The sequence below is a fragment of the Cydia pomonella genome, chromosome 2, assembly GCF_033807575.1.
Source record: "Cydia pomonella isolate Wapato2018A chromosome 2, ilCydPomo1, whole genome shotgun sequence".
Lineage (NCBI taxonomy): Eukaryota > Metazoa > Arthropoda > Insecta > Lepidoptera > Tortricidae > Cydia > Cydia pomonella.
The window spans coordinates 30921525-30944168 of record NC_084704.1 but is presented as its reverse complement, the minus strand read 5'-3'; the positions used below and the strand labels follow the sequence as shown (position 1 = coordinate 30944168).

Sequence of the window (22644 nt, the reverse complement as noted above, 5' to 3'; positions counted from 1 at the left end):
ATAGGTTTATTTAAAAATAAGTCATCTACCACCATTTATCAATCACGAAACGGCACCGATCTATGTTATCCTTTCCACTCAAAGACAGTTTTCTTTGCAAATAACGTTTTATGTATGTCGATAAAAATCTTTAATCATTTACCCGTAGAAATAAGGAACTCTGACATGCCTGAATTTAAATACAAATTATATAAATTTTGCTTAGATAAATGTTATTATACAATTGACGAATATTTGGCATCTGTAAATCAATAAATAATTTTCTACAATGATTATGTATATTGTGAATCTTAGGTAGAAATGAAACCATGTATGTGTATTATGATGATATTATTATTGTATAACTTACCTACAGCTTAAATTTGTATATACCTATTTAGTTATAGTACCTAGCTAATAAGAAAAATTTGCATGCTTCTTCAAGTAAAATGTACGCATTTCAAATTACTGTCCACCTATGTTCATCACTACATTTATGCAAATAAATATATCTTTATCTTTATCTTTAGAAGATAAACAACAAATGACAAATGTCACTTGACAGTTCGTATCTTCTACGTGTGTATGTAGTTATGTGTCAAACCGTAAACTGTGACGTCACACAATTTTCAAAGAGCGTTTTGGGCGCGAAAGCATCTGTCAAAATATATTTTGTTAATATAACATATTTAAAGCCGTTTTTAGTATAAAAGTTGAATTTTAGGGAAACTTAGTTAATATTATTAGATTTCTCACTAAAATACTGAATTAGTTTACAATAGTTTATTTATCTTTGAGTTTTTACAATGTCACATTTTACTAAAACCGCGGCAAAACTATCTGTCACTTGTCAAACACTTGACAGAATAAAACTAAGATCGTTCGAGATATCCTTAATATCTAATATTATAGAACGTAATACAAGCCTTTAAAAAAATTGGAAACAACCCTATTACATCCAGACTTCCCGATATCGGACCCGAAGTCATAGGCTAGGATTAAGGCATAGTATTAAAAGGATTTTCAAGGTCAAGGAAAAAGGCACCTATTCATTCAGTGTTTATTTACAAAACCAGTCATTTATAAATGTTCACACCGACACCAAACAATATTTTGAGAAAGGTTAAAGAAACCGGTATAAGTAAGCTCTCCGCATCAAGGGTGTTACGCGTAGGTTGTTACGATGTCACGATCACGTTACACTGGCGTTTTTGAGATGTCTATAGGCTTGCGAGTAGCCAAACGATTTTAAAAATTGTTTGACGGAATCGTGACGTTCGTGTCGTTCGAAAATAAAAAGTCGTATGTAACTGTAATCTTTTTTCCTATTATGATATGCCTATTTGCCAGTCACCGTAGAATTTGAGTAGCGAAGGTTCTTTGTCATTTAGAATATCGAATGTTCGCTATAGCAATAAATATTAAACCTATTTACTTTAAAATAAGCTTCATTATTAGACTAAGGTAGACCCGGCTACAATAGTTAATTCACGAAGACTGATATTTGCTTCTAATTTAATACAAAATTTTAAGGACAGTGGACCTTATGAACCTTAAATACGGTAAGTTTGAGACGTCAAAATCAAATATATTCTAGATAAACTAAAAATAATAACAAAAGACTATGAATTCTAAGTACTAGAAATAACGTAGAATTTTACTAACTCCGGAATATCTTGAATTCAAGTCCAGTTGGATGTTAAGGTCAAAGAAGAAAGGCTCAGTTAAGAACTAAGCAAGTCAGTTATGCGCACATGAAAGAGAGTAGGTCAGACTGAGACACAAGTCACAGAAGACGAAGCTAATGCACAAAGATGTTCACAAAGATGAACAAATGTAAAAAGAAGAACAACCCCAAACAGAATCAGAAGCTGCAAGTACTTATAACACCTGGTCTATTACTATATTTTATACCAAATTGAAAGCAATACTTTACTATAAAGCAGGTCTTTTTTTGGATTCCATTCTTTTAAAATATTTTGTTTGATGTCTTGTAAACAAAAAATTATCAATGTTACAAGAAATCAAACAAAAAAATTAACTTGTAAACCGCCCGAGTAGACCTTATATTTTTACGAAAGTACCTACACATACGGATGCATATGTAGATGTGCACGCATACATACATAGCTAGTTTCGGATACAAATTAGAGATAGCGCTTCGAAATTAGTTTCCTTAAAATGCTTCAAGAGGGCTCTCTTTTCCTATATATTACTTTACTCTTTGGGTCATGTCACAAATGTCAAAATATGACAAGCACAGCACATGAAAAGTCAAAGAAGAAAATTAAATAATAAACAAAGAGTAGTATTAGTATATAGATGATAATAAACTTATAATCGCTGCAGCTCTTTAATATTATAGTTTATAACTTTATACCTTTTTTAAATAATTAATCTGGAGATTTATGACTTGATGATGGATAATGGCACTCAAGGTATTATACTATATTTTCGGTGTAGTGGTATATGTCAGAACTTTAAAAAGTACTGTTGATTACTACTTGTCTTATTGTTTGATTTCATATATTTTTGGGTTTCAGGTCATTACAGCACTTCTATATCAAATTCTGTGGAATCTCGTACAAGTAATATGTACATTTTACAAGTTAAACCAAGCAGTAGTGAAGGATCTTTACAAGCTGATGCTATTCCACTCCACATGCTTATAAACGTAAGAACACAATTAAAAAAATTCAAAACAACATATTTTTTCGTATTTCGAAAACAATTTTTTTTTCGTATTTTCTGCACCAAAGCTTTTAATTAAGTACAATGTCTTAGCTTATTGCATCAAAGTTGAAATTATTAAAATATCTCCATTTGCTTTATTAACTTGAAATGAATTCAATGTTATTTCTTTGTTCAGTTCATGTAGTAATTAATAACTAAATATTATAGGGACATTTTTACACGAATTGACTTATTCCCATGGTAAGCTCAAGAAGGCTTGTGTTGTGGGTACTCAGACAACGATATATATAATATATGATTACTTAAATACATAATAAACTATAAAGGTTTTCGTAACTATACTCATTTCAATAAATCAAATGAAACAGATTAAACTTTCCAATATTTTGAACTTTTTCATTATCAAACGATAAAAAGAGTGTCATCAGAAAATTTTAGGTAGGTACTTATTATTTTATAAAGACACATCCCTCTCTAAGCCTTGTCAAAAGCCACACCCAAAATTCTGGGCCCCAATAATCAATTTATTTATTACAAAGAACATAATGGTCCACATATTGTTTTGAACTTAATCTCCATGTTAGTTTACTAATGCTAATAATAAATGAATAAAAGTAATTTGGACATTCAAACTTATTGGCTATCATGCTTAAAATGCTATTGCCACTCCCGCACACCCTGTCAAGCAGCGAGGCAGTTTTCTTGCGCCAGACGGCATCGAAGCCGTTGGTGCGTGCCTCCGCCAACGTGGAACACGCGCTGCTGAACTGCGGGAGTCTCAACAGCATCCTAGACACATTATTGTAATGGATGCGCAGGGCATTGTAAGCATGTTGAGTATATCTAATCCACAGACTTGATGTGTACAGCAATGTACAGCAAGCCTTGAAAAATAATTTTAACTTCAACTGTATATCAAGCAAATCTGTGGGCTAGCATGTTCGCTCCATATCTACATTGTCCTTCAAGGCCGTCAGTCAACAAATGACTATTAATGACTATTGGATATAGCATCCAATTGATATGTTTCCTTCAATTTCATTATATCCTGTTTTGACTGTATATGCCTACCTAATCAGTAGTAGAAGAATTGTACAATGATATAATTCTTATATATCTGTTTCAGGATCAAGACCCCCAACATCATGAGTACTTTATTCCAGTAGTACAAGGCAAACAATTACAATTATTTATTGGTAAGTTGGTTGTGTAATGGTGAACTTAAATAAAATCTGTGGTATGGCTTACACTGCCTCATTCTCAAGCAATATATGAGTTGATATGAGTAAACTTTAGATTTTACTTCAGGCTCATTATTTAAATTAATAATTTCACTGTCATTTTTGGAAATGGGTAATTAAAGTCAAGTAGAAACTTAAGATGTAAGTGAAGAAGATTGTCCTATAATATTTATTTTGTTATAAACCAAAATAGGTAGGCTATTTCTTGGCCCCATAACCATATACATATAGTGTATTTCATTATTATCATTCCAACAATCCATCAGAACAAACTAACAGTGTCTGTTTAATAGTCAAAGTGCAACAATAATTACAAAAAACAATATAAATAAAGAGTATTTGTACACAATACAGCAACCAACGTAGAGGTAAACAACAGTCGCCCTTGATCACATTTTATGTATTTTTTGGCGAACAAAAGTTTTGACGACATAGCTGGGCAGGGGTCCTTCAGCATGTTGCCGCGGCGTCCTCAGGCATGCCGAAGCGTCCTTAGGCATGCCTAGACGTCCTCAGGCATGCCGAGGCATCCCATAGGCGTTCTCAAACGTATCAAGGTCAGTGGAGGGAAAGTAGGTCTTTCGGGCGTTCTCGGCTCTGTTCGGTTCAGCGTTTTTACGAGCAATTATTAGGGTTGGCAAAACTTGACGTTCCTTTGTGTGCACAACCACAGATAAGATAATGACTTGAATATTGACAACCCTAAAAAAGCCAAAAGGGCTATGCATTAGCAAGCGACAACATGATTTGTCCCTGTCGCTGGCAAAATTCGGTTTTTTAGGAAGATTCCTTTCTGTATGTTAGTATTTTTTTCAAATATACTTTATTCATGTAGGCCTAGCAACAAGCACTTATGAATAGTAAGACAGTATTACATATAATTATCTTAATCTAATTATCAGAGCAATTTATTGATGTTGTAAATATTATTCCATATATAATACTAATGAATATAATTCATAGATCAAATTTAATACTAAAACTTTCACAAAATACAGTCATACAAAAAAAAACAAAATGTATAAAAAATACTAGTCTAGATTGTTTCTAGAATAAATTCTAAATGTCAAACAAATATAATAAAAACAACAAAGGAAATACATGCATTGGAATATCCATTTCATCATCATTATTCAAATATAATAAATAATTAATCATTTCGAATCACAATTAATCCCACGTTGTTTTATCATTCATGTAGTCTTGTGTGGTATAATAAGCTTTAGAAATAAGTTTACGCTTTACATGATTCTTAAATTTATTAATTGGTAACTCAGTAATATGGTTTGGAAGTTTATTATAAAATCTCACACAATTACCCATGAATGATTTTTTAATTTTATGGAGCCGAGTGAAGGGCACGGCGAGCTTATGTTTATTTCTAGTATTAATATTATGAATGTCACAATTTTTCTTAAAATCGGCAATATTTTTATGCACATACAGAATATTCTCATAAATGTATTGACAGTGCACTGTCATGATGTCAATTTCCTTAAATTTATCTCTCAGTGAGTCTCTATGGTTCATTTTATATATTGCTCGAATAGCCCTCTTCTGCAGAACAAAAATGGTATTTATCTCTGAAGCACCACCCCACAGTAAAATACCATATGACATAATGCTATGGAAGTAACTAAAATATACTAATCGAGCTGTTTTGACATCAGTTAACTGACGGATTTTGCTTACTGCAAAAGCTGCAGAACTCAGTCTATTCGAAAGAGTAGCAATATGGGGACCCCACTGGAGTTTAGAATCTAAAGTTATACCAAGAAAAACTGTACTATCAACTAATTCCAATTCCTCATCCTTCACAATGACACTTGTTTGTACATGCCTTACATTACTAGTGACAAACTTAATACATTTAGTCTTATTCTCATTTAACAATAAATTATTAACATTGAACCAATTTACTACTTTAGAAATAGCATCGTTTACATCATTGTAAGCTTGTTGCTGTCGTTTGACTCTGAAAATAAGTGAAGTGTCGTCTGCAAACAATACTATATCATGGTGGGTCTTTACAAGGAATGGCAAGTCATTTATGTAGATAAGGAACAGGAAAGGTCCCAATATTGACCCCTGTGGTACACCCATAGAGACCAATGACCCCGGTGATCGCTGTCCATTCACATCGACCCTTTGTATTCTACCATTTAAGTAGGACTTAAGTAAATCCAGTGCCGCTCCTCTAACTCCATAATAGTGTAGTTTCCTGATTAATGTTTCATGACAAACGCAGTATTATTATTTATTCTGTGCCACGGTGTCTTAGGCATTCCGAGGCGTCCTTAGCATTTCTTGACACCTTGGTATGCCTGAGAACGCCTGAGGGATGCCTTGGCATTTCCAAGCGCACCTCGGCAATATGCCGATGGATCCCTTGCCGCGCCATGCAGCAGTGTTGGCTGAACGTCAATTGTAATTGACCATTAACCATTACAAATTGAACCGTAAACAGTAACGGACGTTAAAGTTTACGATTCAATTTGTAATGGTTAATGGTCAATTGCATTAAGGTTTCGACCAACACTGCCATGCAGATAGGGGGTGTCGGTCCTCACACTAAATTTACGTTTAAAGTTGATGTTTACGGCTCAAAGCCATAGAAAGCTACACACCTAATTTTTTTTATACATTTCAGATTCCCGAGAACAAGCTGGAATAAACACAACAATCAACCAGTATTGTAGTATCGGTACCACCACTGAGCCACAGATAATCAACAACGAATTGCAGATCTTGAATAGTGACATAAGCGTTGCACCAAGCCATGAACATACATTGCAAATTAAAACAGATGCAAAATGCAGGATGGATAAACTGTCTTCGAATGAAGACAAAATTAATAATACTAAAGCGTCACATACTGCGGAGAAAAAGAGACTTGTGCAAAAGTTTGGTAAGCATTTAGTTTAAAAATAAACAGAACTATGCAGCCTCCTTTTATTAGGGTTTTTCTAGCTGTATCCTAGAGGAACTAACCTATGCTACTATCTCTCATCCAGCAAACAGGCCTTTATCTCAAAAATTAGTGACAATGCATTCTTTGACTGTATGAAATTATATATTTATCTGTAGGTATGTATTTTTTCAAGTTCCAACGATTTTAGGGAGTTATGTTTGTTTGAATGAGCCATATGCCAATCTCTGTCTATCGTCATCCGAATGTATATTTGGCTCAAGTTAGATAAAAGTCGGGTGGCATTCTGCACAACAGGTACACACATAACTGAAACAGAATTTCTTACTATCCAAAAATGTCGACCCGCCTCGGTCCCGCGAGGCGGGCTCAGATGGGAACTACATCTGCGCCCGCTAGGACCAGATGGGAACAGTTTAAGTGTAAGGTGTATTTGAAATGTTTACAATTGACATGTTCGTGTGTTGTTGACGTTCAGTACACATCTCGGACCGGCGGGTGCCGCCGCGGGCGGTGGCGGCGCTGCCGGGCGCGCTGCGGCTGCGGCGCGGCGCCGTGGGGCCGCGCGCCGCGCTGCCGGCCCGGGTGCGCTTCGGGCCCGTGCAAGGTAATCTCCCTTTGTTCAGTGTACATGTCGGACCGGCGGGCGATGGCGGCGCTGCCAGCCCGGGTGCGCTTCGGGCCCGTGCAAGGTAATCTCCCTTTGTTCAGTGTACATGTCGGACCGGCGGGCGATGGCGGCGCTGCCGGCCCGGGTGCGCTTCGGGCCCGTGCAAGGTAATCTCCCTTTGTTCAGTGTACATGTCGGACCGGCGGGCGATGGCGGCGCTGCCAGCCCGGGTGCGCTTCGGGCCCGTGCAAGGTAATCTCCCTTTGTTCAGTGTACATGTCGGACCGGCGGGCGATGGCGGCGCTGCCGGCCCGGGTGCGCTTCGGGCCCGTGCAAGGTAATCTCCCTTTGTTCAGTGTACATGTCGGACCGGCGGGCGATGGCGGCGCTGCCGGCCCGGGTGCGCTTCGGGCCCGTGCAAGGTAATCTCCCTTTGTTCAGTGTACATGTCGGACCGGCGGGCGATGGCGGCGCTGCCGGCCCGGGTGCGCTTCGGGCCCGTGCAAGGTAATCTCCCTTTGTTCAGTGTACATGTCGGACCGGCGGGCGATGGCGGCGCTGCCGGCCCGGGTGCGCTTCGGGCCCGTGCAAGGTAATCTCCCTTTGTTCAGTGTACATGTCGGACCGGCGGGCGATGGCGGCGCTGCCGGCCCGGGTGCGCTTCGGGCCCGTGCAAGGTAATCTCCCTTTGTTGAGTGTACATGTCGGACCGGCGGGCGATGGCGGCGCTGCCGGCCCGGGTGCGCTTCGGGCCCGTGCAAGGTAATCTCCCTTTGTTCAGTGTACATGTCGGACCGGCGGGCGATGGCGGCGCTGCCGGCCCGGGTGCGCTTCGGGCCCGTGCAAGGTAATCTGCCTTTGTTGAGTGTACATGTCGGACCGGCGGGCGATGGCGGCGCTGCCGGCCCGGGTGCGCTTCGGGCCCGTGTAAGGTAATCTCCCTTTGTTCAGTGTACATGTCGGACCGGCGGGCGATGGCGGCGCTGCCGGCCCGGGTGCGCTTCGGGCCCGTGCAAGGTAATCTCCCTTTGTTCAGTGTACATGTCGGACCGGCGGGCGATGGCGGCGCTGCCGGCCCGGGTGCGCTTCGGGCCCGTGCAAGGTAATCTCCCTTTGTTCAGTGTACATGTCGGACCGGCGGGCGATGGCGGCGCTGCCGGCCCGGGTGCGCTTCGGGCCCGTGCAATGTAATCTCCCTTTGTTCAGTGTACATGTCGGACCGGCAAGCGATGGCGGCGCTGCCGGCCCGGGTGCGCTTCGGGCCCGTGCAAGGTCCCTTTGGCCGCCAAATACCTCTACTGACGCGCGCTACAGCCCAATATCAACCTTCGTGCATTACGACAAGGTTCAGGAGATTAACTGTCATAAAGTGCCTGAAGCCTGTTTCACCATGTTGACAATTATCGACTATTCACCGTACGTTGCCGGCTCGACAAGTAAACATTAACGATATGTACCATAATTACTTACCGACTCAAAAATATAGGTACAGGGAATTATCTGTGTTAGTTATCAGTTGTGGAGATAGTGAAATTGGTTACTAATAGGTAAGTACTAAAATTATGCTGGAATTAGGTCTAGGCCGAGTCTTCAAAACGTCTTGTAAAAGTATCAAAGCTATTTCAACTATTTGAAACCTCATGTCTCTAAAACTCAGGCTGAAGCCTAACTCAAAGTGCTTTGGCTATGTTAAAAAAATAATGCCATATATTTCCTTAGCCTGCATTAATACCTAGTCTGTTTAGTACGAGTATAGGTTGACATGCGGTACAGTGTCGTGACATACAGTAATAATATTCCATTGTTCCAGGGATCAAACACATTTTATCAACGGAAGAAGCAGAAAGCCTAAAATTAGCGCACATCGACTCTGGCTTGCCACTATTCTTGTTGAAAACGGAGGACGGTACCCACACGCATATAGATGTTTCTGACGAGGGTAACTATAATGTGTCAAACAAATTTGTCAGTAGAAAAAGGCGCGAAATTCTAATTTTTCTATGGTACGATAACCCTTCGCGCCTACATTTTTAGGGTTCCGTACCTCGAAAGGAAAAACGGAACCCTTATAGGATCACTTTGTTGTCCGTCCGTCCGTCCGTCCGTCTGTCTGTCTGTCAAGACCCTTTTTCTCAGGAACGCGTGGAGGTACTACTGTCCCTTGGAGCTGTGAAAAATCAAACTTCTAAGCCAACGCAATCAAAAGATACAGCCGTGTATGCCGCAAATTTCCGCAAATTTTCGACACTCGCAAAGAAATCAAAATCTACAGGGTACTTCCCGTGAACTCAGAATCTGGAAATTTGGTACGAAGCAACGTGTTATAGCACAGATAAAGGAAAAATTGCTAAAACCGTAAATTTTTAGTTACACCATATAATCAAAATATTTTTAATAATTGATATGACTCGATTGTCGTGATGGGTTTTACTTATATACCTACAGGTTTATACGGAAACCTCGGTGCGCGAGGCCGACTCGCACTTGGCTGCTTTTATTTAAAATTTGCGGCTTTTTTCTACTGACGGAAATGGCTTGACAAACTATACCTAATAGATATAAATATTCACCTTAATGAGCATAAACGCGCGAATTTTAACCCAGATGATGCTGCAATCCTTAAAAAAAATTATATTACTTTAATTATATTACTGTTGACCCTGCGTTCGAAACACAAAAAATAATAATATCTAGTCTCGCATATCTTCTACCTGTGGACTTAGTTTTCTGCTAGACCCAAAGCAAAACATAAAGAAAAATGTATAACTGTTAATTAGGATACCAAACTGAGAATCGAACCTATGACGAAATGTCCATTAAATTAAATATCATTTATTTTCAGGCAACTATGGCCCATATATACATACCTTACAGACTAACATACATACAATAATAAAAATCTTAAAATATAAATATCATTTTGACGACGCAGTTTTCGGTTGCGCCGCCTGTTCTGGTGCGGGATTCGGCAGATTCCCACGAAACCGCCGAAATATCACACCTTTCGGCCAGAAGTCTGCGCTCGCGATGGTTTCCAGCAGAGGCCGCGGGACGCGCACCACAAACGAGCTGAAGTGCACGTAATGCCGCGATCGCAGCTGGAATACTTTCAGCTCGTAACGAATCTTCTTGCGGACATATTCCACCACATCTTCTGCCGTGGCGGAAACATGCAGGCGCGAAACATATAGCGCCGTGTTCGGTGTGGCAACCCTCAGGCCAGAAGCAATATCGGGCTCTGCCGTGCCACACTGGCTCTTGCGAGGCGCCTTGCGCGGCCTCCTCTCCTTCGACGCCTGTGTGAATCCTTTCTCGGCGCGGGGTGGCTTCTCATCACGAGAAACATGTTCAGGCACCCTTGAAGGTGCTTTTCTCAGTTTTGCAGCAGCAGCGTAATCGCGATATGGAGTCGCTGATACACCAACTGGAGCAGTTGACGGCAAGACACGACGCGGCGTGCGGGGTGCGGGGGGCGGGGGGGGGCATTACCCAACGCAAATGGTGAAGCGTAAATGCAGCTCAAAAGAATGTTTTATGTTCTGGCGCGATCTTTTAACATTGATATTTTGATTTTTGTATTAATTAGTAATATTTTTATGAATAATTGTTTATCAGATAAATCAAACTGGATAAGCTTACTACCGCTCGGAGACCAAAGCACAGCGAATGTGTGGCTTTACCAAGAGGACCACGAACTATACGCGGCCACAATAAAAACCATACCCGCCCGGGTGCCGCTTGTACTTGGCTATGCCAAGGAGTATGTGGATGCCCACAAATTACCCGTCGAACAACCGGTATTGGACCTTGAAGAAGGTTAGTATAAGGTGTATATTTTAATGTATTCTTGTAGCATTGAACAACCAAAACTATTCCCTCATGGCCGCCTATTGAGGCTGCATCTTCACAAATTAAGGAATAAAATAAAATATTCAGAACAAAGTTGCCAGTCTATCTTTTATTATAACAACATTAGATTAATAAATTTATTTTTAACAAAGATATGGTATCTTCTAAAACTCACTGGAAAGCAGCTCAAAAGTTTTCTGGTTCTTCATGGTGTTTTTAGATTAATTTAGTATCAAGCGTAAACCGTTAGCTGTATTTTTAACAGCAACTGTCTTTTCAGAATTGACCGCAAAAAATCGTCAATGGTGGTGTCACGAGTGTCAGCGATCAATGTCAACAGCTGCGTTGTTACAGAGACATATGGACGTTTATCATACGGTGAGTAACTTTAGCAGCACTGACGTTACGTCTTCAATGGTGGTGCCACGAGTGTCAGCGGTCCATCCTAGAGTGGGGCGATTCTTAATTCTCTTTCTTTTCTCTTCTTTTGATTATAGTAATGGAACCCGTGCCATTCAGTCTGTATTTTACCCATATACTTTTAGCTCTCCAGAGTCTTTACCAGCGCAAAAAAAAAACATTTTTTATATTTTATATTTAAGCTTTTTGTAATACATTTTTATTAGTTAGCCCGCTTAGAACACGTTTTTTTACTGCATGGAAAAACACCACAAATGAGTTCATTTACAAAAATATTCTTTGCCTGGTCTATGTACTCAAATGGGCATCTAAATCTAATACCTTATTTCAAGCAATAATATATTAAAAACATGTATAAATATGAACCCTGCAAGTTACTTCTTTTAATTCATAATTTTAACATATAAATATATTTATTTTTTATCAAAAAAAGTTTGTCCCTTTCATATAATAACAAATCCAAAATATTTGTAATACATTTTTTTTACAGGACAGCTTTTATCGCATAGCCCTAAGAATCTCACATGATGACTTTTGGCTCCAATGTATATTAATATAAATACCATTTTTAAACTAAACTAAATTTTCTACAAATGATTCTATCTTTCATTTACGAGTATAAAGCCTTAAAATATACCTATGTTTCATACGAACGATATAAAACTCGCAAATTGCCATTTCCGACCGGTTATTTTAATATATAAATATATGTATATTTTGCTAAAAATGGCGTTTTTATAAAGAAATATTTAATTTGTCGTGTAATAGGTTTGGGCTAGGGTTCGGTTTCGGTAATGGCTTATGAAATATATACACATTACTTACTTTTAGATTTAATTAAAAATAATTATGACCCATTTTCATCAATTTTCAAATTATTTCTGAAACTTATTAATTTTTCTTTACGACTCGTAGAGGGCTTAAAGTAGTATTAAATACGTAATCATCATAATCTTGCTATTTCACAACGAATATCGAACTTTTATTTTTTTCCATACAACCTAATGTCCATAGCTGCGCATATGAACATCAACTCGTGTCTGGTGAGAAAACATTGTCAATAATGATTCCACTATTGCCATTACGCGACACTACTACTAATGCACGTCACGACTACCATTCGGTTGGTGGGTTAGTAGCACTGACGATACATTGTCAATAGTATATATATATTTTTTATAGTTACCACTACTCAGACGCGGCACATAGAGTCTCGGTTAGTGGTACAGACGATTCATTTACAATTTACCACTGCTCAGGCGGGCGGCATAAAGATATCATACGGTGTGTAGGCAGCAGCTTAGCGGAACTGATGAAATATCTTCTACTATGAGTGTCAGCGATCCTACAGCGAGGCAGGGATTGAACGGGTTTAATTTGACGAAACATCGTCAATAATGGTAACTGATAATACATCTTCAATGGTTCTGCAACGAGCGTCAGCGAACCCACAACGGCACATGCGTTGGTTTAGCTTGACTGACAAAACGTTCAAACGGGATACTAGGGGTCCCGGGGCGGCGCACGTATATTACACACGTTTGTCATTCGGTAAGTAGGTTTAGTAGAATTAACGAAACATCGTCAATAGAGCACTATGAGTGGCGGCGCAGACCGATCATTCGTTGTGTAAAAGTTTAGCAGAACTGATGAAACATCTTCAATGAGGCTACGGAGTGTCCGCGAACCCACAACGGCACATGTATGCGTATCATTCAGTGAGTAAAGGCTTTACAGTCTTCCGCTTGGGACCAATTATGAACATTCCAGGTTTTAAGAAGAAGTATAAAAATATACTCATATATTTTAACAAATAATTATATCGTGATTTACATTTTGAATTGTTTTGACGGCGTCACGCGTCTGACATGTGACACGCTAAGGAAAAGGTTTTTCTGTAACTCTTTATATAATTATGGGCGCTATAGTAATACCACCTGGCGTTTTCGCGTCCTGAAAAAGTTTATTTGCAAATCGTTATTTTATCCTAAAGCGACCTGTCCTTTTGTCCATTCAGCCAGGGACCATTTCTAATCCGGTAAAACTTTAAGACGGGACATTTCTCAATTGCTTGCGTGTTTTTTTTAACTTTTTTTAGTAATTTATAGTCGTAACAAGCTTAATAATAATTAATAAACATTAATTAAGCCTATGTCTTAACTGTAATTTATCACTTTTTTACAATAAGATAATATGTAGACATTTTATTGCAAATTAATCCCTAGATTTAATTAGAAATCATAATTATGATAACTACGAGTATAATAAATAATGATAATGTTTTTATGAGCGTTGATATAGCTAAGGCGTCCGGTTTTGGGTTCCAACCCTGGCTCATAATAATGAGTTTGACGGGACTAAGGCTAATATCATTTGACATTCATCAGTTGCCCTGTGGCGAAGGAAACATCGTGATGAAGTCGAACGACACGGGATTATGCCGTCAATTCGCCGCAAAAAAGAAACTTTGTACTTAATACTGTTAGCTTAACAGCCCTGAATTTTATTTCGACGGTTGGACAGCCTTTACATCTATCTCAAAATCTTATTAGTATAAAAGGGGCCTACTGATTACCAGTTCGCCGGACGATATCGGCCTGTAAGTTATTCGCAAAAGCTTACAATCGCGAATAACTGACAGGCCGATATATAGTCCGGCGAACTATCAGTGGGCTCCTGTAGTACTTGACTCTGACATTGGGGACCTTTTAATCTCTAAATTTAATGTTTATCTACCATGGAGACTAGACTATACTATATTATTTATTTAAAATTATTATTATGTAGTGTTTACCCAAGGCTTTGGATGTTGTATTTATAAATGTTATTATGTATTTTTATGTAACTTTAAATGTTGTATTGACTTGTGAAAGAGCCCTTGAGGCCTACTTACAGATTTTTTTTTTAATTTAAAAAAATATATTTTTTTCATCGTAGGAGGAGAAGCAGAGACCGCGCCGCTACAGATGTGTGCACTGCACCAGATCTTTCTGCAGATTGTTTACGTTAGTATAATTTACTTTGGGTTTTGGGATTCTTACAATTCAAACATTATAAAATAGAGGAACCTAAGGATTATACCTCTTTATATCGATATACTGACTTTTTTTTAATACTACGTCGGTGGAAAACAAGCATACGGCCCGCCTGATCGTAAGCAGTCTCCGTAGCCTATGTACGCCTGCAACTCCAGAGGAATTACATGCGCGTTGCCGACCCTAAGCCCGCCCCCCCTCGTTGAGCTCTGGCAACCTTACTCACCGGCAGGAACACAACACTATGAGTAGGGTCTAGTGTTATTTGGCTGCGGTTCTGTAAGGTGCAGGTACTTTCCCAGTTGGGCTCTGCTCTAGATCTGGGATGACATCCACTGGCTGTGCCATACCACACAAAGCGAGATGAAATTCTCAATGCCCATACCTCTCTTTTGGACGTAGTTTAAGGACGTACTCGGGTCCAAAACGAGTGACGAGTTTGTATGAGGAATATACGAATTTGTTTGTGTTTTAATGCCTTCCCTATGTCGCTTCCCCCTCTCACAGTTTATTCAAAATCAGTACTCCATAGATTTAATACCTACTCTTAATTATTTTTTTTCAGTTTAAGACGGCATACGGCGAGTCATTGCACCAAGAAAGCGAAAGAAGACAAAAATAATGAATTACAAGCTGACCAAACTGCGAATGGTGTTCTGTAAGTACAACTTGAGATGGATATAATAAGCAGGAGCTGACTAAGGGCTGGTTGCATAAGACCGTCTGTCGTTCGCTGATCAGTCCGCTAATAGGCGGCATTACTGCAATGTTCTCCCGCCAAAGTGCAGCACTAGCACCTATCGTAAACCATAGAGTAACTTATACATACTGTGTGCAAAATATGACTTTGATGCATCAAGGCGGTTTGTTTACTAAGGGCCTACCGGAAAACGCGAAAATCTAAATTTAGCTATTAGCCTCTTTATCGCTCGAATTTGCAAGAGTGATAGAGACGTTAAATGACAAAATTTTGATTTTCTTGTTTCGTGGTAGTGGCGCCCCCTATGCAGTTTAGCGTAATATTCCCTATTGTGGTTGGTGCAACTGGCCGCAAGACTGGCCGAGTAACAGAAACCTGTTAGGTAGCATATAACACAGTGTCCGACCGAAAATTCGGTTTTGGCCAGTTTCGGCCAAAAAACTGCCGAGCCGAACCTTTCGGCCGGGCCGGAACTTACCAAATGGTACTTCTCACTATGAAACTAAGTGACAAAGACCAAAAGTTGGGGAACAAGAAGGACAACCATATTAATATAGGTACTGATTTATGTATACAGAAATTAATTGGTTTATTGGAAAACTCAAGTCCCCAAATGAGGGCGCTACTGAACAGCGGACGCAGTCGTAATAAGTGTATAAAAGCGGATTTTTTCAACGATTTTAACATGTCTAAAAAAAAAAGTTCGGTTTCGGCAAAAAATCATGTTTCGGTCGGGCACTAAACACAACTCGCGGTTTCTGTACTAATTTCGTAGGTAAAGGTATATAACTATGTACAGAAGCGCTTCTGCTTATTTTAGATGTATCTACATTTACGACATGTAGTCATGTACATTTAAAATGAGTTCTAGTGTTGAACGTAGGCTATTTTAGTATAAAGGGCTAATACAGTACACCCAGTGGTCTAGGACAACAGTAGATTTTTTTTGCGAAATAATAATTAAAATACTCGTATGACTATGCGACCACCTGTGACTATAAAAATCCGCCCTTGGAATGGTGCGCAGGATGCAACTTAGTAGTGCTACTAGAAGCATAGCGTTGTACAAGTAGGGACCTAAAATCACATCTTTGTATCGTAACCTTGCGTTCTTCCTACACCCTTAACGCGGTAGTCAAAAGACCAAGGTCTTATATTAAGAAACAAATGAAAAAAATGGCCAAAAATGTGACCAACACTAAAAATATAAATTACTATAAAGTTTTACAGTTGAAACGTTTTCTTTCCAGAGACTCTTCAAAGGCAGACGACCTCCCCGACCTTTCCATCCCCGCCGAAGACTGCCGCCTGCCCTCCGACGAGAGTCTGCAAACCCTGACCAACAATCTGGACTTCTCCACGAACCTGTTCGACGCGGACCGCATCCACCTCGACATGTCGGGCAGCTCGCGCGAGGACTTCAACCCGTACGACGCGCTGGCGGCTAGTATACATTTTGGAGTTGATGATTCGTGCACTAAAAAGGAGGTTAGTGCTGTATTTACATAGGTCGCTATGTGAAAATACTATACATAGGTCACTAGATAATGAAAGTTAAAAATTAAAAATCCCTAAAAACTACCTCCTAAGCCTAGGCCCCTCGGCAAGGTGCCCATCACGCAGGCAGCGTTCCCGCGCTGTATTGCGATAGCAATCCTCTGCGCGAGAAAGTTGCCGGCGCGAGTTTCCCCTGTTGCCTCCCTCAACCGCTTCCCAAGCTCCTTAAGGAGCTCCCCTACCCCACGGCCCGAGTGTCTCGACGCCAAATGCTACGAACTCTTAGGAGTTACTAGATAAGTTTGTCTATTGCAAAATAGACAAATATGAAAAAAAAGTAGTGTTTCATCACATATACAACGTTATATTTCCATAGATAATGTTTGGCGGGAAAACATTTACTTTCTTTTTAAATCTACTTGTAAAAATAGATTTAAACTTTTTATGAAATGAATATGTTGTATAAAATATTCGTAAATCGATCGATAATTTTTAACGAGTAAAAAAAAAAATTTATTACAACAAATACAAATATGAAAAAAAAAACTTCTTTGTAACATATTTGTCTATTTCAAAACTTATCTAGTTACCTATGTATAGTATTTCCAGATAGCTTGGGCACAGTGATAGCTGTCATCTCAATAAAGTCCGTCTGAGGGTAGTATTCCATCTGTCCAATTTCTATATCCAATATTTGAACAAATTTCTTCGAAGGAAGCATTCGACTTATTCAATATCTTGGTTCAAGTTTTTATACTATTTGCGTAGCCATTTTGAAATTAATAAAACATTTTGAAATAATATTTGATAATATATCGCTATTTCTACTTGATGAAGTCACCCAATTTCTTTGATCAAATACACATTAAATACACATAATGTCCTATAATATTTTTTTTATTTTTATTGATATAAGACTAATTCAATCATATTTTCCAGGTGAGGAAAGAGAACACAGAGACAGTGTTCCTAACCTGTAGATACTGTAATCAAGCCGTCATACGAGGGAGACAACGTCAGCACGTCAAGTGAGTATATTCATTACCATTAGACTTACATGAAAGTTTTAAAATCTGGGGCTCCTGGGAGTGCCTGTGTTACATAAAAATAAACAAGTACACTACTATCACCTTATTTATCATAAGATCTAACCACAACTAGCGCGCTAATCGCGCATGTAAAATGGTTTCTTTGCCTCGTGAAAAGTAATCGACCAAAATTTGTTATTTTTAACAAATTTGACACAAATAAAAGAATAAGGATCAAAGTCAAATGGCGTCCTAAAAGATTTAATCATAAGTCGAAAGATGGCAGTAAATTTGCTGTTCAAATTCTCTTTGATATTGCCAACCAAAAACAAGTATTTTTCGTAGTATACAAAGTATGATTTATTGACAATCAAATACAAATGCAATCCGCCACATGCTTCGTCAAAACACAAATGTAATCCGCACAAGCATCGTCAGAACCTTACTGTACATTAACACTTATAAAATCCGCAACAAGCTTCGTCAAAAACATCTATAAATTAACGCCCATCCCCACTGTGCAACAAGACCGGCCCAAAAGTTTCCATTATGCCGGCAGCACCTGTTGGACCAGCCAACACCCATTACTCAGGGATCATTACTGTTCTCCCGTAAACGCCTGTTTACGTGGTTGATTTATATGAAAAGAAATGATAAAGTAATGAAAAAATTCTAATTTATAAGTCTTTAAAGCCGCACATTGTATAGGATAATATTATACAGGGCATGCACGGGAAGAAAATTTCACTGTGAGTGCGGACGCGCGTTCCAGTACAAGGACAAGCTGGCGCTGCACATACACGTGGACCACCCGGACCTGACTTCCGACCAGCGGAGACAGCAGGTGATATGGAAGGCTATTTATTACCTTTTTATATTTATGAAGAATAGTTTAGGATGAAGTAGGTTCTACAACCAATGAAACCTAGTACCTAATCTTTCTTTTAGTTTACCCCTCTGCCGCAAACCTCTCGGCCAATAGTCTTATGTATTGTATGGACTGACGTTTATCTGACATGGCTATTTGTACGTTACATAAAATTGCCATAAATTTGACGTGCCCCTCTCCAACAAAGATCGGCAGACTGTTTTGTACAGAAAATTCCAGGCCAGGCGTATCCAGTTGTTAAATCTTCCAACGTCAAGTAGGATAACTGGGGACCGTAACGTTAGACAAAAGGAAATAATTCCCAATTATATGAACGTGACTGTAGCAGAGTACTTCTTACAATCTTTGGATGGGGATTTACTGCTTAGTTTCTTAGGGTCAAATTTTGACCTAACCAGATTAGCTTGTTATTTAATATATCCTCGTTTTCAGAATACTAAAGAAGATGAGTTGCAATATAAATGTGAAACGTGCAATCACAAGTTTAAGGTAAGTGATTAATAATAAGTCGCTATTATAAATTCATTTTTAGGGTTCTGTACCTCAAGAGGAAAAAATAGGTTATATGATCACTTTCTTGTCTGTCCGTCAAAACCCTTTATCTCGGGAACGCGTGAAGGTATTTAGATATTGAGTTGAAATTAAAACCATATACTCAGGTTTACAATCCCTTGATGCTGTGAAAAAATTAAACTTCAAAGTTAACGTAAAAAAATATATGGCCGTTTATGCCGCAAATGACGTATATTTTGACACTCTCACGGGAATCAAAATTTATAGGGTACGTCCCGTTGACCTAAGAACTATGGAATTGGCAAGTAATATCGTCTTACACTACAAGTACAGGGAAAAACCTCAAAATTATTGTAAAAAAAGTTAAATTTGTACGAAACCCTCGGTGGGCGAGTCCGACTTGCACTTGTCCGCGTAAAGCTATTCATCAAGATTATCGTTTTATGACCACCTTATTGGTACCAAGAAATAGTATTGTCCCCGAAGTTAAATACGTGTGCAAATTTAAAGCTATAGCTTGTCAGAATCGTCAGTTCTTTATTAACTTAAGTATTTATCCCATTAGCGGCGCGGTATGCTAGTTAATCATCTCTGGCGAGTCCACAAGACGCTGTCAACTGCTGTACCTCTAGAGAAGAAAGTTCGGCATTACCCGTGCGTCACGTGTCCCAAAGTGTACCGGACGGCCGCGAAACGTGACAGCCACGTCAAGATACACCATCCCGGTGAGTAACATCGCTCGCCTTCGGTTCCACCTTAAAGAATCAACTTAAGTCACAAGAAATGCGGCAGAATATTCTCCGGTTGAACAATACCGATAACAAAAGCAGCTTCTGCTGAGATTTTCTTGCGTGCAGTTATACCTACTTGACAATCACTTTAGGCCATCAGCGCGTATTTCTCGCTATGTCTTAGGTTTTTGCGTTTCCTTAACTTGACGCACTCTTGCCAACCCAACTTGACCAAGAAGCCTAGCAGACCCTTAATGTTGCCTTAATATTACTGTTACGTTTCTGGAAAAGATCCCAGTGTATCGAAGTGCTGTGCTCGGTATTCTGCCACCCCAGGGCATTCGGGAATGACGTGCTGCTGTATCTACTGCCTCCGTGCGTGTCCTGCAGAGGGGGTACGAGTATGTGACGAACGCGTTGTTTGTTGCGCAGGCTGGGCGGGGCCCGGCGCGGGCGCGTCGATCGAGGGCGGGCGCGTGGCGTGCGCGCCGGCCGCGTGCAGCGCGTGCCCGCGCCAGTACGCCACGCGCGCCAAGCTGCTGCAGCACGTGCGCGCGCACCACCCCGCGCTGGTACACCGCTATACTATACAAATTCCATTCACTATCCCCCTTATTCATAAACGTGTACTAAAGATACGATGCCGCTGATCATCGTTTGTCCCTTTCCGACGTATTGGTATGATGGAAAGGGACAAACGATGATCGGCGGCATCGTAACTTTAGTACACGTTTATGAATAAGGGGGTATCACCACCACTAACTGGGTACCACACTATACTCTGATCTTTAGATATTTTATCTACACACATATCCACAAACCCTCTATGATGCCTTCAAAATCCGTAAATAATGACCAACATTACGATAAACTGTTTTATTTCAACAAATTTATTATCTGTGAAGATGTTGTAATTGCTTGATAACTACATCAAAATCTCTGAAAAAAAAGCAATTCCATTTGACCTCTATTCTAATATCAGTCGAGATGCCTTTTTGTTCGAAATGAAATGTCAATTGCATACAATTTTGACATATCTCGCATGTTAGTGTGTATCTAATGATACGGAAATAGGCCCCCGACTCTAGTTTGTCTCTGAATTTAAAAAAAAAAAAACTACGAATGCGTGACATACATATCCGCGAATTCCGCCAAGAGAGCAACGATGTCCTGTAATTTGGGTTAGTAAATATATCATAGAAAGTTTATAATATGTGTGTAGATAAAATAATGTATGTAACTGTACATAATTAGGCATTAAAACACTCGTGTGTTTTAATGCCTTTTATTATGTAGCAGTCACATAAAATGATATTAATAAAAGTAAACGAGCAACTTGTACATTTTCGGGTAGTTATAACATTTATCCAACTAAATACAAAACCGCCTAGATGTGTCACTGAACGACCTGACTTTAACCTATATTATTTGAAAAGTACAGAGTATAGACATCAGCAGTATCAGCACACTACACTAAACTAAAACTGGACGTCAGCCCTTTCCAGTGGCCTCCTGCTAATTTGCAGTAAGAGTGAAAGAGAGCTGAGCTACTGAAATCAAGAGTTATACTGCAATAAGGCCAGGAGTAGAATTAAAACAATCTATTTGTAGTTACATTTTTTAATTGAAAGAAAAACGGAAAAATCAACGCGTTGAGCTAGATCCGAACTTGCGACCTTTCGGAGCGACAGGTCCGATGGCTCTAACTAGCCGCAGTTATCTGCCCTTGGTCTACGTGGAAAATATTAAATTTTCTTTCAATTAGAAAATTGGTATTGCGCTAAAAACATGCCGAGCTTATTGCAGGTCGCTTTTCGATAGGCTTAATTTAAAAAAATATATATATTAGAGAAATACTTACATGTTACATTTTTAAATAAATTAATATGCTATACTTCCAAAAAATGTCTACAAACATTGTTCGTGATAGGTACATCATATAAAAAAAAATTAACATTGGATCAACATTGAGCGCGCGAGGTATACTCGTAGTACAAAAATCGATTCAATTTGAAGTATCTACTGGAATGAGCCCTTCACTGGTGGCTAGTTGGCTGGCATGCCCAGTGACCAACACTGGGGTTGGTCCCTATGTACCTAGATTATTGTTAAGTACTTTCTAAGGCGTGGGTTAAGAACGAATTCCACTCTTGTTTCAGGCTCCCCCAGTGAGGAAGAAAATACAGTTAAAATGAGAAATAACCACATGTCTACTACCTACATCATTGCTCCGATCGGGAGCAAATGCAAAATGCCATTATGTTATAAGAAAAGAAAGTTTCTACATGAATAAATAAATAACAAAATAAATAAGTTCCGTTTCTTTTTATACTTCTCGAGAAACATTGGTATCAGTTTGTTCAAAAAGGTTTGAAATGGTTTTAACTGGATCGGCAAGGCGTATGTGACACCCCTGGATTTGTCATAGCCTATATGGTAACCGCTTATTGTCAGGAAAACGGTATACTTATATGCCATCGACGGTTTAAAAAGTTTCCTAAACGAATGTCTAAATAAATCACCCGAATA

At 39.3% G+C, this 22644-nt stretch overlaps 1 protein-coding gene across 2 annotated transcripts; it reads left to right on the top strand.

The window, feature by feature from the left end:
* The first annotated feature begins 2247 nt into the window (after window positions 1-2247).
* Window positions 2248-22428, top strand: LOC133515331 (PR domain zinc finger protein 10-like). Of its 2 annotated transcripts, XM_061847796.1 has the most exons (17): window positions 2248-2417; window positions 2523-2653; window positions 3800-3869; window positions 6565-6822; window positions 7322-7450; window positions 9264-9392; window positions 11069-11269; window positions 11583-11680; window positions 14660-14727; window positions 15323-15415; window positions 16708-16945; window positions 17894-17982; window positions 18706-18826; window positions 19304-19360; window positions 19950-20109; window positions 20548-20687; window positions 22275-22428. In XM_061847796.1, the coding sequence occupies exons 1-17, from the start codon at window positions 2396-2398 to the stop codon at window positions 22308-22310; spliced, it is 2040 nt and encodes a 679-aa protein (XP_061703780.1). In that variant the 5' UTR covers window positions 2248-2395; the 3' UTR covers window positions 22311-22428. The 2 variants fall into 2 exon arrangements, with proteins under 2 accessions (XP_061703780.1, XP_061703781.1); XM_061847797.1 differs by lacking the exon at window positions 20548-20687.
* The last annotated feature ends 216 nt before the right edge of the window (window positions 22429-22644 follow it).

Bases quoted from the DNA above. Each gene is read 5' to 3' on its own strand.
- LOC133515331 (XM_061847796.1), top strand. From the start codon at position 2,396: ATGATGGATAATGGCACTCAAG. The intron at 14,728-15,322 runs GTTAGTATAATT...ATTTTTTTTCAG, and splicing joins TCTTTCTGCAGATTGTTTAC to TTTAAGACGGCATACGGCGA. The intron at 15,416-16,707 runs GTAAGTACAACT...TTTTCTTTCCAG, and splicing joins CAAACTGCGAATGGTGTTCT to AGACTCTTCAAAGGCAGACG.